A 17,011-nucleotide genomic window follows, 5' to 3' on the forward strand; every position below is an offset into this window, starting at 1 on the left:
GAATAATCTGGACCCATGAAAATAAAATCAGTAAATCCTCTATCATGTGAAACCACATGGTTTGAATTATGTGGCATTGAAGAGGCAGTGCTGCAATTGCTCAGCAGTGGTGATGAGTCTGCCACTTCAAGTTCAGTGTTTCCTCATGGATTTTTCAGCAGAGCTGGATAGAGGTACATGATGTAATGGAAACAGTTGAATAATGAATTGTTGGGAAGATGTTAAGAGAGAACTGTTGGGAAAATGCAAATAGTGTCATGAAGGCCGTAAATAGAGAAAATAGGGCACAGTTGGTGTTTACCAACATGGGACAATATCCTTCCATTATCTGTGTGCTGCACAAATACTCATTGAGTGAAAAAATTACTTCAGTATGAAATTGTGGAGTATTAATTTTATATGATTTGTGCTACTAATGTATTATATGTCTCATTTACTTCAGCAGTATATACTAAAAATCATCATAAAATACTAGTCTAGTAATCTTCCAGGGACTGTAGGGTTTTTTTGGACATAATAAAGACACCACCCCCAAAAAAACCCCAACAAACCATACAGTTTTCACAAGCATTTAATTTTTCAGAGGGTTACAGTGTCCTTCAAAATGCCACAGTAAAATGTTGCTGTGGGCACAGGGATTCTAGATCAATTATATGGGTAACCTTCTACAATTTATCATTTGAAGATAGCATCTGGGTGGATTTGAAAGAGTAAGCCAGTCAATATCACAGGACATAGATAGAAGGAGACAAACTGAGTAAGAGTATGGGGGTAAAAAATAGAACAGTGATGCAAAAATTGTGGATGGAGGTATAAGACAAATGCTGATGGAACCAGGTGTTTAATGTAATGGCATGAAGAAAGAATTGTTTATTTTGATACAGTAATCCATTGTTCACCCTTAGCCATTAGTAAAATCAGATAGAAGGGATTAAAAAGGTAAGGTATTAGCTGAATGAAAATGGATGTAGTTATTTCAATGTATCGTTTTGCTTGGCTAATACGGGTGAATGGAAGATTAGAGAAAAACAACACTTCCCTCACCTCTTCCCACCGTATAAGCATCCACTGGTATCTCTGAGAATGTTTGGAAAGATAATAAATGAGGTGGTGAATCTGTTACAGAAATCTTACATTCCTCTTCCAGCAGCAGTCTTTATTTCATCCGTGCTTACTGAGATCCAGAAGGAGTTTCTTTCATAAATGAAATCAAAGCCAAAGCAAGTCTGGCTTTGGGAGTACACTTATGTAGTTAACTAGGAGCAATCTTTCTTGGGAACAGAGCTCTTTTCATGAGAATGAGGTGATTATATTGCTGTGTTTTCTAATGGGCAGTAATATACTTGTGAGCAGTAGTAGTATAACCTTTTGTTTGTCATAGACTTATGTAATGGCAACTCTCACAGCCCAGCATGAAGTGGTTAGATTTAGAATAAATTCTCGTGCATTAAGAGCCTTTGAAGAAGAAAAATGGGTGAAAGAGGGAGAGTAGTCCAGTTGGATTTATTATATGTAACTCTTCCTCCCCCTTTCCCTGTAGTAATTTGTTGGAGGTTTCCATCATGGGCTCTAGCCAGGGAAAAGCGATTAAGTTCCTCTGTGGCCCAGACAGGCACCACTTCTGTAAGGGAATGGATATTCACATATTTGTTGATCTGTATGGATTCATCAGAGGGACGTGGCACAGATCAGCCCCTTGTCATTGTACTCCAGGTTTTAGAAGGGAGTGATGGTGAACAGTGTCCAATTGCTGACTCCAAACTTTAAAGCTCACGGTTGCCCGGAGATGTGCTGTGCTGACAGACTGTGACAGAGTAGCTCACGTTTTACTGTTTAGTTTATCAAACCATTTTTGGTGGAAAGAATTTGTCCCACATATGCCTTGTCATAAGCCCTTTTTTTTACCATCTTCTCCTCAACAACTACAGGATTCCCAAAACATCTCCTGCTTTATGGGAAAATATACAGGATATCTGATGAAGGATGGGAAAAGCCAGTGACTTTTGATGTTTTCAATTTCTGATGAACTGCCAGACATGATTATTGTGGTGAAGTTGACCAATATTTTCTTTATTGGGTCCCTATACCCATTTATTATATTTACAAGGATGAACTGTGGGTACCCCAACGTTTTACTTATCATGTAAATTTTTATTTATTCCCAAATTAACACTTGGAGAAAAGCTTTGAGAAAAATTCTTTTCTGAGAAAGATAGCATGTACAAATATCATTATTTCCTAACTTTCAATAAGTGTGGGTGATGGATAAAAGGATTTATAATGTGAAATACTGAACACACGATCTCTAAAAAAAGAACAGCAGTTTTTGAGTGGTTTTTAAGATAAAACTAATAAAAAAGAACAAGCTAACGTCATCATAGGACTTACAGTGACATGGGTTTATTTCTAAGTTCATATTTTTATAAGAGAAGCTTTCAAAATGCTTCATATTTGAATGGCATTCTCTTTCTGAGTTTGTCTCTTATCTCTTTCTGAATTTAGCTCTTACCTACTCCAGTGTCCTTGGCAATGCTGTCAGGACTGTTGCTCTATGGATAGAGTTGGCCCAGATCTCAGCTGGTTCATTACCTAGTCCTGTTGTCAGGGGACACAGTGATAGCTCTGTAAGCCATGAAATCTCCTGTGTGCTCACACAGCTCCTCCTGTTGAAGCTGTTGAGTTCCAAGACCCAGCAACTCCTGTAGGGCCAGCACCAGCTTAGATGGGATTAACTGCATTTTAGATGGGATTAAGTGCATTCTAGATGAAGTGGTCTAATTATAATCAGCATAGAATCATAGAGTGGCCTGGGTTGGAAGGGTCCTTAAATATAATTCCAACCCCAATGCCATGGAATGAACACCTTCCACCAGAACACTTCCAGGGATGGGGCATCTACAGCTTCTCTGAGCATGCTGCTCCAGTGCCTCACTACCCTCATAGAAAAGAATTTCTTCCTAGTGTCTAATCTAAACCTCCCCTCTGTCAGTTTGAAGCCTCAGAACAAAGCAGTTTCTCAGTATTTCTCCCAGGCTACCTATCATTACATCTTACTTTTTACTTTTCAGAGCACTTATCACAGTTTAAGAGGCATAAGTCATTGTCCTCTTTTTTTTTTCCTTTTCTTTTTTTTTTTTTTTCCTTTCTGATAGACACCTGAAATATAAAATTCTCTCTTCAAGTAGCTGCTGGTATTCCTGAGTATGTTAAAAATACCTGGAGGTGTCAAAGAACCTCTGCCACAATGTCCATGAGAGGATGTAACAAATGCTCCTCGGAATCCACGGATCCCTTATAGCAGAGTGTCCTCAAAGGCATTGATCTGCCCTGATGAAGTCCAAGAGGCCAGAGAGTAGCTGGAGAGCAGGGAAGGTGGCACTGAGTTGGGTAAAAGTCCTGAATCCTGCTGGCCAGGCAGACTGGAACGGAGCAGTGGCTTGCTCGTTACATTGCCTCTGATAAGCCACTGAGAGGAAGAGCAAATTAAGCAGCATCTTGAAAGAATTCAAAGTTCTTACACACACTCAGACACACTCCTTAGTAGCCTGTTCTGCTGCTGTGCATTCTAAATAGAAATATCAGTATATTTTCAAAGTATAATTAGAAAGAAAAAATTAAAAGACTTGGATAATCCCGGATAAAGCAATCTTTTTTAACTTCAGTTAGTTCTAAACATCACAGCAGCTGCTATAATAGTACAAGAAGAATTTTGACTTGGTTTTTTTTTTTTTGTAGTTGCTTTGGCGTGTTTGAGCAAATGACTGAGCTGCTGCTGTTAGCCAAAACCTGTTTCCCCAAATGTTTAATTCTGCTTTCTGTGATTATTTTTAATCTGTGTTCTCTAAGCTGCATTATCATATGTGAATTCTGGCTGCATATTTTTTAAAATAATTTATTTGCAACTATCAGAGATACCTTATGAATAAGTTATCAACCATCCCTAAGAGCTATAGCTGCAAACATCTTTAAAAAGTAATATTTATAAGTCTGTGAACATTTTCAATTAATATGTTTATCAAATGAATGCACTTAGGGTTAAGAAAACAGCTCCTCTCTGTTAGGAACACGACCACATTACTTATATTTTCTTTAATGCTAACACGTCAGTGGCAGCTTTTGAACTGATTGAAATGATCCTTTAGGACAAGTTCAATTTAAATAAACTGTTTTTATCCTAAGAGATCTCAAGGCTCTCTGGGACCATCCCACCAAACCAATGGCACAGACCTTTAATAATGCATCATGAATTGCCAGTGTAGTGATGGAAAGCACAAAGCAGAGTGGAACTGCAAGTTTTCAGTTTTCCTTAGAGAGGAACAGAATTTAGTAGAATAAATAAAACGAAAAACTTCTCACTGAGGGGGACATTAGATAGTTTGGACAGCAAGATTTAAGAATTTGAGTGCTGTCTTTCATGATAGGGTTGTGCTATTTTGAGGAATGATGACCAAAAACGACTATAGATGAAATTCCCTGGCTCCAAAGAATCAGGGAATTGGTCAGATCATTTGAGATTCAGGTTATGAAAATCTCTATTTTTTTAATTTTTGTTTTTTAAGGCAAAAAAATCATAACTTGAAGAGGCTAATGATTAGTGTGTTATTGTAAGCATTGACAAGGATGGAGAAGGGGATTGTATTGTACCTAGGCAATATTTTAATGTCTAAGGCTGAACTTCATCAGGGTGGCTTTTAGGAAACAACCACTTTCCTGGGTGGATTGTTTACTACTGTAGCTGAGAAAGAGGTAGCAAAATGTTCTGATCTCTTTTCAAGAATAACCAGTTACTTTCTTGACTGTGATTGGTAAAAGTGTTTAAGACTATTGAAATAAAGACCAGGAAGGTACCTTCATTTGAATTTTTTTTTTGTCCTTCTCAGGAATGTCACTTTAGTTCAGGGCTGGAAAGTGTGACTTTCAAGTATGATTTGCATGTGAATGTGTGCTTTTAAATATTTATTTATTTGTTTAAACTAATAGTTATACAAATTCCATCCCTAAGGGGCAGTTAAATAGACAGAAAGCAGATTTGGAATATTGATACTCTAGTCCTGATCATAAAGTAGGTATATCAATGTAAAGCACTTTTACACTGTGCCCAGAGGAAGAGGCTGCACCATTTTAATGATGCTCTAAAAGTCAAAATGATATTATTCTATTGATGGTTATTTTATTGCCTATGGATTCCCAGGTGATGCTACACTAGCCCTAATTTATGAAGGCGTTTTTTGCTGATTAGTTACTTAATGACATTAGGGTAATATTTCTCAGCCTTGTTGAAAGGGAAAATTTTACTTTTGCTTGTCTGCTCTTGTTTTGGGTTATTTCCCTGCCTCTGAATGGGCAGCAGCTCCATCCTCAAGTCAGAGGGTTGCCTGTGTTTGCATTGCTGCCCTGCCTTGGAGGACATGAATTGCCACGGAGGAAACTGGTAAACAGTTGTTGGTAAACAGTTTTAAGGCTCGTCTAAACATTTGCAGCCAGTAATTAGTCTTTTCTTACTCAGGCAACTGGGGGAAGCTGAGCTCCTGCCAGCTCCCAGGGAACTGCTGACTGCTGTGTCTAATGCTTTGTGGTTCCCTGAGGGTTCTGTTGCACAGTTTGAGAAACCAGCCCTGTGCTAGAGGTGAAAACCAGGTATAGGGTGTCTAAGACATATGAGATATATCTGAAAGAATACAGGCAGTGTGGGGGGGAAAAAGGAAAAACAAAAAGGCAAGTGGAGATGAAGTGAGTCTGGCAGTGGAAAGGAGATTAGAGCAGGAGAGGACAGAATCAGGGAGAACTTGGAGAGCAAGTAAATATAATGACCAGGTTGCTGCTTAGTCAGTGGAGTGAAAAAGGCACGTGTTCATTTTTGCATAAGCATAGGGTGACAGAAATTTTAGGGCCTGTCTTTTGCTCCACCACTGTTGTGCTCCGCTGTTTCGGAAACTTGGTTGATATGATTCCATCAGCTTGTGAACATATTTTAAGATTTGATATTATTTAAATAGTAACACTGGTTGACTTTACATTTTTAAAAATCCAGCTTATTTAGACTAGGGTCTAATACAGTTCAGGCATAGTATTGACTTGAATAAAAAGAGAGAAGGGGAATTCCTTCCCCCCCACTGCTTTAATAATCATGAATTAGAGATCTTTCTGCAAAGCTGTCTTTTTTGTTTTTTTTTTCCCCCCTCCTGTTTTTGATTTTCTGTCTTTATTTCCTTATAGTGTGCCCAAAAATTCTAATTTAGTTTGGTAAAATATACTCCCCAACCAGAGGGCAAATAATTGTGAGAGAGATGCAAAAAGTGGAATTGATTCTGATACAAATACAAAATCTGTTAGTGCTCTGGAACACTTCATGCTTCGTTTCATTTTGTTTTGGTTTGAATGTTACTGTCTTTCAGTAGTTAAACAATGAAGCCCCAAACAAGAGGTGATGATACTACTAAAGGGATTATTGTGGAATGCATGCAAACATTGGTCTGCAACTCCAGAGGCAGAGAGTGCTTTGTTTCAAGATTGTTCACTCATGGTTATTACAGGACTAAGAGTTTAAAAAATAAGAGGTCCATTTCTCTTTTGGGCAAATGGACAAAACTCCCATTGCCATTAATAGGAACTGTGCCCTCTTTACAGCTGAGATTATTTTGGTTTTATGTGACTTATTGGAGTGGACAAATAGTAAAAAGATGCTCTAGTTGAGATTTGGTGTCTCATTGTCATCTTTCAATATTACAGATATTTAGCAATAGAATTCACAGTGAGGCATGAAAAGAGTTTGGGCAGTTTGTAAAGTACATTTGCAGACTAGAAAGCCTCTTTCCTGGGCTATGGGTTGAACACCCTTTGTATTGTCTTTCCAGCCCACCTTGTTTTGTTGGTTGGTATGAGCTGATGAGTGCCTGCAGTGGCAAATCACCTGTCAGGTGCTAAGCAGGTGGTTCCACTGAGATATTTTTCTTGTATTTTATCCCAGTGTACTCACAGCATTGCTAAGTGCACTGGCAACTAATAAAAGATAGTACATGTATATTTGCCTGTGACTTCACAAACACTATTTACAGCTGTAAAGAGTAATGGTGATAACTAATTAGCTGCAGGGTATGTGAGTACTGCGGTAAAGAGAGCTCTGTATAGATAATGAACCCATTAAGGAAACACTTGAACCCAGTAGGACACCCCTCACCAAGCCAACCCACCCTGCAACACAATAGTCCTTGCTGAAAAGCTGGAGCCCAAATATCTGTGTTGTTGCAAAGCTGAGCTTATGTAGATGGAAGCTGGTGATATGTACACGATCATTATACTGTGCCAAGTCTCATTTTGAAGACCATAAGTATACCTTTTTAAAAGAAAAACAGACTACTTCACCAGCCTAGAGAGAAACATAAATCATATATTTTTGTCACCTCAAAAGACCACTAAAAGATGAGCTTTAATATTTCAAATGCGACAAGCAATCTGTACACATGAATCACAATTTGAGTTCCATTACAGCTGAGCTGATATATACCACTGTGTGCTTTATGGATTTTACTCTAACAATATTAAGTAAAAACCCAAAGCCTTTTGTGATGAATACCTAACCTTTTACAAGAATTTGTAGAATTGAGGTCCAGAACAACAGTTTTAGTGTAGCCCTACAAGCATTAATAAGAAAATTCTGTTGCCAGTTTTGACCTCTTAATATTATTCTCTCTAAAGAAAATGTGTGTATTAGTAGAAGGCTAATGTTGCAAAGATAAAAGAAAATGTGAAATGCCGAAAGGGTTTATGGAAAATGCGCCAAAGAAAATGGGCAAAGTTTGAAGGGATGGATCTTTTGTTACTTCTGCTTCTTTTTTTAGGCCTGGGCTTTTTCTTCCTGGACTCCAGAACTTCTGCAGCAACCCAGTGCCAGTTTTCCTCAATTCTTCTATTTATAGTCAAGTCACCACTTGAAGTCCTTAGTCTCCTTTTCAGATATTCTCCCAAGGCAATATTTTCATATAGGTTGTGAATTTTCTTTTTATCTCTGGGTATTCTTGTATCTTTTGTTACAGCAATCTGGGACTTTCTTGCAATGAATCAAAGTTCAAATTCCTTCACCTCTGAGATTTTTAATCCTCTCTCTTCTCCTTGGGGGAAGAAAGAGAGGTGTAGTCCAATGAATTCAGTGAGGAAGCTGGAGATGAAGAGTAGTGCATAAGGTTAATTTTCAGGTGAATTGGTTGCTGTTTTGACATTCTTGCTTTCTTTACAGACATCTTTTATTCCTTTTCCTTTTATGCTAGAAAATTATTAGATATGCAAGAACAAAACTCCTCAAAGCTATGCTCCAAAAGCCTATTAAAAATAGTCTGTGAGCAGAACAGTGTGAACACACGTCAACACCTGAGTGTTTCCCAAGTGGCTCGAGCACTCAGTGGTGTGATAACAAGACATGTGGGAGGAATTTTTGTGGCTTTCATCTTTCATATATTGATGCTCCCAACTTTTTAAAATTCATTTAATCAACTGGCACTGCAACTGAAACAACAGAAATGCAGGAACGAGATAGTTTAAGGTGTTTGCAGTGATATACAAAGTATTTTGCCTCCAGGCCATCATTTCTAATTCATCCCAAGTTGGCAGCAGTGAGAAATCACTGCCAACTGACAGCTGTTTGCTGGCCAACATGAAGCAATTTAGCTAGTAGTTCCTGCTGGACAGCTGTCTGTAATGTGGAAAGTGTGAGTGCAGCTGGCATGTGTTTCATTTTCAGAGACTCGAAAATGTGGGTGTATCTCAACTGCAGCCACTTCAGCTGAGGAAGGTTAAGCAGGATACCGGAATTTAGGTAACCAAGAACTCAGCATGTGCACAATTAAACTCCCCCACCTTCAGGGACTGAATGCTGCTGGTGCTAATGCCTTGTAGCACTTCTGCTGAGTCTCCATAAGCATGGTGTGTGGAGGGAGAAGGGAGTCTGTAGCTTGGGCTCTACAGATGGCTGGGCAGAGACTGCACTGTGGGGTGACCAGCTCACTGGTACTTCAGCCTAGGAGGGTCTTCAGCTGTGTTGTCAATTGATACCTTTCCTGAGTGGGAGCAATCAATACCAAAAAGAAAGTAATAGGGACAAAAAAAAAGAGTCTGATTCATCTTTCTTTGTGTGGACGTATGTAACACTAGAATTAATACTTTGAAAACCATGAATTACTTCATGTAAAGTCTGTGCTGCTAAGCAGAAAATCTATCCTGCTGAGAGAAAAATAAAGAAAATTCTTCAGTGTAATGTCTGGTTCTGCAAGGAGGGAAGGGGGAAGATTTTACAGTTTACAATATCACAGAGCTTTGAGATATTTAAACAGGCAAGTAAATGATAGGTTTGAGTCACTCTTGGGAAAACAGTTTTGATTTTTGGATTTGCAGCAGCAATAGAGATTGCTTAAGCAGAGGTATGGGGTCAAGTTTTTGCTGCTCCTTAGTCATCTGTTTTTTCTTTTGACATGATGCAATGCAGGCATAAAATGGGCTTAGGTGACCAGTTCAGTCTTCTGCTTGTGTGAGGTGTGGAAGTGGCCCCGAGCCCTGTCCAGTAACCCCTGCACAGAAACTCCTGTGTTTCAGGGACAAGGCACTGTCAGAGTACTTGGGTTAATCCAGAGGTCTGGAGCACTCACTGTCCAACTGAGCAGTTGAATCTGCTTCTACATTGTCCTGACAAACATTGCCACATCATATCTGACCAGCACTGCAACTAATACCACGCTGTTCAGAGTTACTATGGCATTAAGAGTTAGGATTTTCAGTATGGCATACTTCTGACACTGTTTTATGTGTTTGAAAACTGCATCAATTTTTGTTTTTCAACATTGTAGGAAAAAATCCAAACAGATGTAGTACTTTTCCAGAGTTAAAAAAAAAGTGTTTCAAGAACAGCGTGAAGGAACCCATTACTATGATACAGGTGTTTTAGCTCTGTTTTAAGGAATATTTTTTGCTGAATTTTCCTTGCTCCTTAATGCTGGTGTTTAACCTGATTGCCTTTGGAGCTGTAAATGGAATTTATTTTCTCCAATGTCCTGTCACTGACTGTAACCTTTTCCTTTGGTGGTTCTCCCCTGCAGATATTGATGAGTGTGCTGCCAAGATGCATTACTGCCATGCCAATACCGTGTGTGTTAACTTGCCTGGCTCCTATCGCTGCGACTGTGTCGCGGGATATGTCCGTGTGGATGATTTCTCCTGTACAGGTGAGCTCTTGGGTGCAGCAGCAGTGCTCTTGTACTCCATGTGCTGTGTGTGTTATTGAGCTTCTGGGTCCTCCCTGTTCCATCCCAAATGCCACGGACCAGCTGGTCCTCTGCCAGCGTAAAATTTAGGCGCAAGCAGGGAGATAAATGTGGTATGAGGTACCTTTCCTATGTGTGAGCCCTTTGGAATTAACTTGGAAGGTGGCTGAAGAAGGCCTGTGGTGCAGCCACTGAGTGCTGTTGTCAGCCAGGACACGGTCCCTTTGTGCCCCACGTCTGGCCCTGGGCGAGGGGCGGAGGCTGAGGTCGGATTGCCCGGGCTGGGGGAAGAAATAACACTTTGTCAGCTGTGGTTTGAGGCTGCTCAGTGGATTGAGACATGAGAAATTATCCAGGAGGAGAAGCTTTCTGGACAGAGCTGAGAGCAATGTGTAAAAGGAAAACTGAAAATGTATAAAGTCCTCCTAATCACTTATTTTTAGGTGTTTTGGAGGTTGTTGTTAATGCTGAGAACTAATGTCTCAAAGACTACGACACATTGTTCAGAAAATGGAGCAAGTGTGATAGCATTAGACAATAAATCTTTTTTAATATCTATCAGCAAAATTATCTCTAAAAATTCTTAATGGAAGGTAGGTAGGTCTCGTTTCCATTTAGGGGTTTCTAAGGGACCTTCTCTGGCAGTCTCAGAAAAATATGAGAAGCTGCTGAACTGCTCATCCCAGCTCTACCTATCTTGGATAACATCCTCAATCACAACACTCTAGAAAGGCTGATTTTGGGATTATTTTTATGGATTATTTTGATCAGACAAAGCAGGAAGATATCAGGCAGGTTTGCTGAAATGGATATATCAGCTTGGCACAATACCATGTTTAGAATGGTGAGCTGTTTTCTCAAGGAGTGTTCCATATGAGAATGATTTCCAGCCTGGAATAACTACATTGTAATGCACGTTATCATTAGGGAAGGTCATAGGAAATGTTGACTTTTATGATGACAGCATGTCTTTTAGCTAAGATTATGTAGTTTATAAAATTGTAGGAAAGTCCTCTTGAGAGAGGCTGGTACTAAATTGCTGTCAGGAAGCTGATTTTTATTTTGCCCAGAGTCATTATTTCTGTATAATCTGTCTCTTTTGAGTTTTTCTTGATCTTTTATAATATCACATGACAGATGCAGACCTTAAAGCTTCAGACCTTCAATTCTGTTCTAAACATGTCTGCTGGGTGAGGTAGAAGCCTTCACAGTGATGGGGAGAGTGTTCTTGCTAATCTGACACTTGCTTTTCAATAGATACACTACTGACTTCCTAATAATCCTTTCTTTCCAGCAAGACACTATCATTAGGCATGCAAAGGGTTTAGAAAGCAAGGTATTTGTGATTTACCAAAAAAGAGTGAAGTGGTAAGATAAGTTGCTTGACAGTAATGGGTGAGCATCCAATTAAAATGCATGCACACACAAAAAAATCAGGAGTGGACTTGGGAATAAATAATAGAATGAGGGAGATAACTATTTCTTGCAGGTTTATTGTCTTGCTAAAAAGACTTCATTTTTGACATCACGGTTAAAAAGCCCAGCAAGCGTGTAACATAGATCAGGAGGAACTTAGTTCATTGCCTGTTGTATTTAGAAATGATGGCTTGTTATAATAATAACAACTGTAGTTAAAAGAAGTGCTGTGCAATAGAAGCACTAATCCTGTTTTGCATTTTGCATTATGTTTATACAGACTTTAAGCAATAATAGCAAAGATGAAAAAAAAAAAAAGAAACAGGCAGCAAATATTCAACTAGTTCCCCCTTATACTGAAACCGAGTGTTTAGAAGGCACAAGTGAAATAAATTGTAGCTATTATTCAGTTTTTTAAAATTATTACTCTTTATTCAGTCAAAATAAACGAGAAATTTTCTTGTCATTGAACCATGCAATTGGAGAGAAATCTGACAGCCTGAGACGGGCTGGTGTTCTGATGACAACTGTGTGTGGGGGGGTCAGACTCTGGTGGGTTCAGGACAAGGATTAAGAAGTTTCAAATGTATGTGCTTAAGGCACGTGCATGGCATGGCATGTATTTTATGCACTGTTGACCTTAAAGCAGAGTTAGTCCACAGAGCAGGAGTTATCACGTTTTGGGAAGTCTGAGTCTGCTTCATGAAGGCACAAAGTCATCACCTGCTGTTGAGCAGATTGTGTGTGTTGCTGGGCAGGCATGTGCTTGGTGGCCTTGGTGTCTGATCCCCCAGCTCTGGCAGCTTGCAGAAGGTGGAAGGCAGTTGTATGTGGAAGCCGTAAATCAGAAATAATTTTTGAGCTGAGTAAAATATTTTAATTCGATATTGAGGGGTTTATCTTTATAAAAAGAAATGGAGTAACTATTGATATGCTATGTCAGTTTGAATTGAGCAAAATGAAATTCATTCAGATATTCCTGAATTTTAAATACACTGCTTCAGATGCCTTTTCTTAAAACACTGAATCTTTCTAAAATTAAACTAATTTTTGCTGTTTTGACATTGCTGAAACCTTTCTTCCCCAAACAATTTTTGAATAATTGTTCCCAACTGTGAAGTAGGAACTTCTGTGGTTATCAGTAAGAAACTACTGTCTTGGAAGCTGTGCTGATTGCATAGAAAATGCAGTCATAGAGACAGAGTGACTAAAACAATATTCTGGATAAAGTCTCCAATTATGTGAAACTCCTAACTATGATTTCAAATTAAGTAGTGACTATTTCAATAAATTATCAGTGTTCAGTCTCACATAAGCAAAAGACCCGGTGTGTTGAGGTATTTTGTGACAGGTTAGTCAGCCTAGTAATAACTTCAGCCTTTGTTCACCAAGAAAGGTACATCAGTGTTTTTCTGCTTACCTATTTCTAGAGCTCTGTGCTCTGAATGTTAACTAAGTTGTTGAGTGAAAGACAGTTTTATTAAGAAAAGTTACCTTTGAATAGGAACCTGCTTTTCAGTCTGTTCCTGTGACACTGACAGGTTGTTTATCTGTTCTCAAGTAAATCACAGTCTTGTCCATTCCGAAACTGGCAGCAAGATTTGCTGCTCCAGATGTTCTTGTTTGCTGGAATCTACTGATTTAAAGCATTTGATTGACTCTCACAGGTTTTTACCCTGGTTGCTTGTTGTAAAATAAGTTCTCTTGGGTTGCTTTCTTCTGACATAGCAGTTTGGGAGTTTGCTTCAGAGGTGCATCATTTTGTTTTATACTTTTGAAGCATTATAGATTACTTAATAAAAATATAATAATTTTATTTTTGATGGGCTGCATCTGTTCTCTGGTATGATTTTCAAAATTCATTTATATGAGTTTTTGTAGTTTGAAACTAGAATATTTAGTTTCTATGTCCCACTGTCACTCAATAAAGTATGCAAATGCCTTTTCATCTTAATGAGCTATAAATTATCTATAATAATTACATATAACATGCTGATATGAAGAGGTAACAGTGTGGGTAGGTTTTGTCTCTTTTTGCATAGTACTGGAATTTTCTGTGAAGACAATCAGAATGGTCATGAAAAAGATTCCTGGCCTTTAACACTTATGATAACCATTTAAAAAAGTATCAGTGATTTTGCAGTGTTTTCCTTGAGGCTGCCTGGGACACCAAAAAATTCCCCAAATCCTGCAGTCATTCAGAGGATAAGTTACTTCACTTTGTGTGATCACTACTGGATTTGAATGCTGTATTTCATTTTATTTGGGTTTTTTTGTTTGTCTGTTTTGTTTTTCGTTTCCTACAAATATTCACTGATTATGTATTAAAGCTTGAAGACCTTCACAACTGAGACTGCTGAGAGATTTTTCTTCCTCTATTTCCATGTATTACTCATGGCACTCCTGGAAGATGAAGAAGCCTCCTTTGGACTTGGGAATGTCTCAGCCCATTTTGTCCTTGGGGCATCTTTGAAGAAGTAGTACAGAAAGTTATCTTGCCATCCAACATATGTCAGTACCCTGTTCTGCCAAAATGTGGTGAGACCTGTGTGCAAACACCCTTCTCTTTATGCACCCAGCTTTGCTGACAGATGTTTTCCTTTGGGAAAGTAATCCACCTCCATATTTTACTGTGGAGTTGTGCAGTTCTGCATAATGTATGAACACTGGACTGTGTTTTTATCCCTTTTTCAGTCCTCATTTGGTGGGATGATGTTCACGGAATTTCTTTAGGTTTTGGTCTCTCAAAGCAATGACTCACTAAAATATTTGTATGTAACTTGCATAAAGCAAGCCCTTATCTACCACAGAAACAGGAAGTATTTTCAAAACACACAGTACAGTATTTTAATTCTGTGGAAAAAATGATGTTACATAGAAATATATTATTTTTAAGAAGTCTTAGAATATAAATATTAGTCTTGAGTTTACATGCTAATTTGATTTACAGTATGGGAAAGTAAGAAAGTAAGGAAGTAAGAAAATCTAATGATTTTGCCAGGTTATCCCATAAGCCCCTTCCCTTCCATCCTGTGTGGTTTCTGGAGCAGCATTCAGTTTGGAATGTAATGCACTGTTCAGAACAAGCCCTTCTGCAGCATGTTATTAGAGAAGTTGTGCCTAAAGCATAGAAAAACATAGAGTTCTGAGAAATTTAATTTTCAAGGGAAAAAAGTGAGAAACCCTTTCTCCTGCTCTTCCCTTCTTCCCCTCCCCTATCTGTGAAAGGCAACTCAACTGCAGTAATTTCCTCCTGTGGTTAGAACAAATGTTCAAATTGTTTGCTATCGCTAAAATTGATGCCTTTATATTTTTGTGGCTGGAGTTTACCTGTCAGGTTCAAGGTGGTGTAGTTGACCCCGTAATAATACTAATAATGCAGCAAGTTTCACAACAGTGAAGTGGCAATCTGGAAGGGCAGGTTACTGGCCTGTCACATCCAGAATCACTGGCTGTGTTTGTAAAGGACCTGAATAGAAGCTGTCAGGCAGCCCATTGATGATATGGTCACTCTTTGAAAGACAGTGCTCTTTCTGAAATCTAATCTACTGACCCTCTTTCCCACTGGTTCTTTTTGTTGAACTAAATTAGCATTCAAGAAAGCAATAGCATTGTTTTTGGCGTGGCACTTGCACTTTCAAAGTACTGTGCAGGGTCTTGGATGTTCACAGAGGTCAGTAAACAAATGTTACTGCTGTTCTTGTGATGGCCTGGATTTGGGGAATTGATAGACTTGTCTGCTAGCTGAAAACACAAGTCTGTGTCAGCAAGCAGTGAAGGTAGGTCTGTGGTAGAATAGTTTTCAGGTATGTTTTGGGGAAGTGGTCTCTTTAGATCTTAGGATATCTTTAGTATCTTGAAGGCTTCCCTCAATCCATTCTTTGCCCAGAGAGAATATGTTTTTGGAATTGCCCTGACCCAGGTGCGGGACCTTGCACTTGGCCTTGTTGAACTTCATAATGTCCTCAGGTGCCCACACCTCATCCCACCTCTGGCAGGCACCACTCAGCAAAATTGCCAAACTTTTCAGAGAAAATTATGAAAATATTAATTGGGTTGGGGTCATAGTTATTGTCAGCATTTAGAGATTAGGTATCAGATGTTCAGCACAATGGGTCTGACTTGGGCAGATCTGCACCCCCTGACTTTACTTGGCACCAGTATTTATTCCCTGCTTTGGAATCCACCCTGTCCACTACACACTGAAGATACCCATTAACCTTCTAGGAGCTGAATCTTGATCTGTGTGCTTGTCTTCTCACTGCACTTGGAAACTGGTGTTAAGACAACCTGAACAGATGACACTGTGCTTGTGTTAACTCAGCAGGCACAAAGTATTTTTGTGCTGGTCTCTCCTTTCCTGAGGTCCTTTATGTCAAGTATAGATAAGGCAGGGCAGGATTTGGCTCCCTGTGTTAAGTAGGACTCTTTTGTTTGAACTGTAGTCAATAGCACCTCCCTTACTAGAACTGTGAAGGGAACTGTCCTTTAGTTCAGGGGGCCTTGAAATGCAGAAACATTTGTTTCAAGTCCCTCAGAGGGCTGTTGGCCAAGTTCAGCAGCAGGTAATCTATGCACCAGTGGGTATTGCCTGCCTCAGAGAGCATTTCTTTGCTCTGCAGGACAAGTCAACAGAAGACTAGAACAGTATTAAATCAATCCAGCAAAACAAAAAGGGAGCAATTCCACATCAGTTGACTGACAGTCACCCGAGTTTTGACTCAAACCCCATTAATTCAGGAGAAAGCTTTCAATCACGTTCATTTTGGCTTTAGGTAAGTCCACAGAGAGATAACTAGTGCACTATTGCCACAGGGAAGCTCTGTTTTTAATAATTATAAAGAGGATGATTCTTTTGTATTGTCAGAGAATGCTGTACTAAAATAGACAGTGTAGCTTCTCAATGCATCCCCTGAAGCCTGGTAAGTATTTAATTGCTCTTTTGGAAAAGGGAAGCTGAGGCACAGAGAGGTGGAGTGTTTTGCCCAAACTCATGCTGAGACAGTGGCAACATTGGAGAGTCTAGTAAAGAGTCAGAAAAATTAGAAATGGGAAAAACACAGACTTGTAACAACAAGAATTCAGTGAACAGTAAGGTTTGTTTTTATAGATATTGACATTTTCACAAGAAACAATAGCAGTTCATTGAAGCACAGTGTGCATGGGACCTGAGTAACCACATGGCCCTCATATTACAGATCTTCTCCTTCTTCTTTCTATGCAGTTTTGTAACATCTTTTGTTACTTTGGAGTTGAATTATTCCCCAGTCCTCTAATTTTAAATGCCATGTTACATTCTTTTGTTCCTGACTTCACCCTCATTTTCTGGGTTTACTGGGTTTAACTGC

General features: G+C 39.1%; 1 protein-coding gene across 6 annotated transcripts in view; it reads left to right on the top strand.

Annotated features, from left to right (window-relative positions):
* NELL1 (neural EGFL like 1) overlaps window positions 1-17,011 on the top strand; it is a 277,675-nt gene that overhangs the window by 129,192 nt on the left and 131,472 nt on the right. For 5 of the 6 annotated variants that reach the window (XM_051777275.1, XM_051777277.1, XM_051777276.1 and 2 more), the window contains exon 13: window positions 10,083-10,208. The exons of the other annotated variant lie outside the window; for it this stretch is intronic. In XM_051777275.1, the coding sequence (XP_051633235.1) occupies window positions 10,083-10,208 (126 nt within the window). The remainder of the gene's footprint in view (window positions 1-10,082; window positions 10,209-17,011) is intronic. 6 annotated transcript variants of the gene reach the window in all.

Source organism: Manacus candei, unplaced genomic scaffold, assembly GCF_025592945.1.
Source record: "Manacus candei isolate 608988 ecotype Guabito, Panama unplaced genomic scaffold, ASM2559294v1 h1tg000009l, whole genome shotgun sequence".
NCBI classification, from domain to species: domain Eukaryota; kingdom Metazoa; phylum Chordata; class Aves; order Passeriformes; family Pipridae; genus Manacus; species Manacus candei.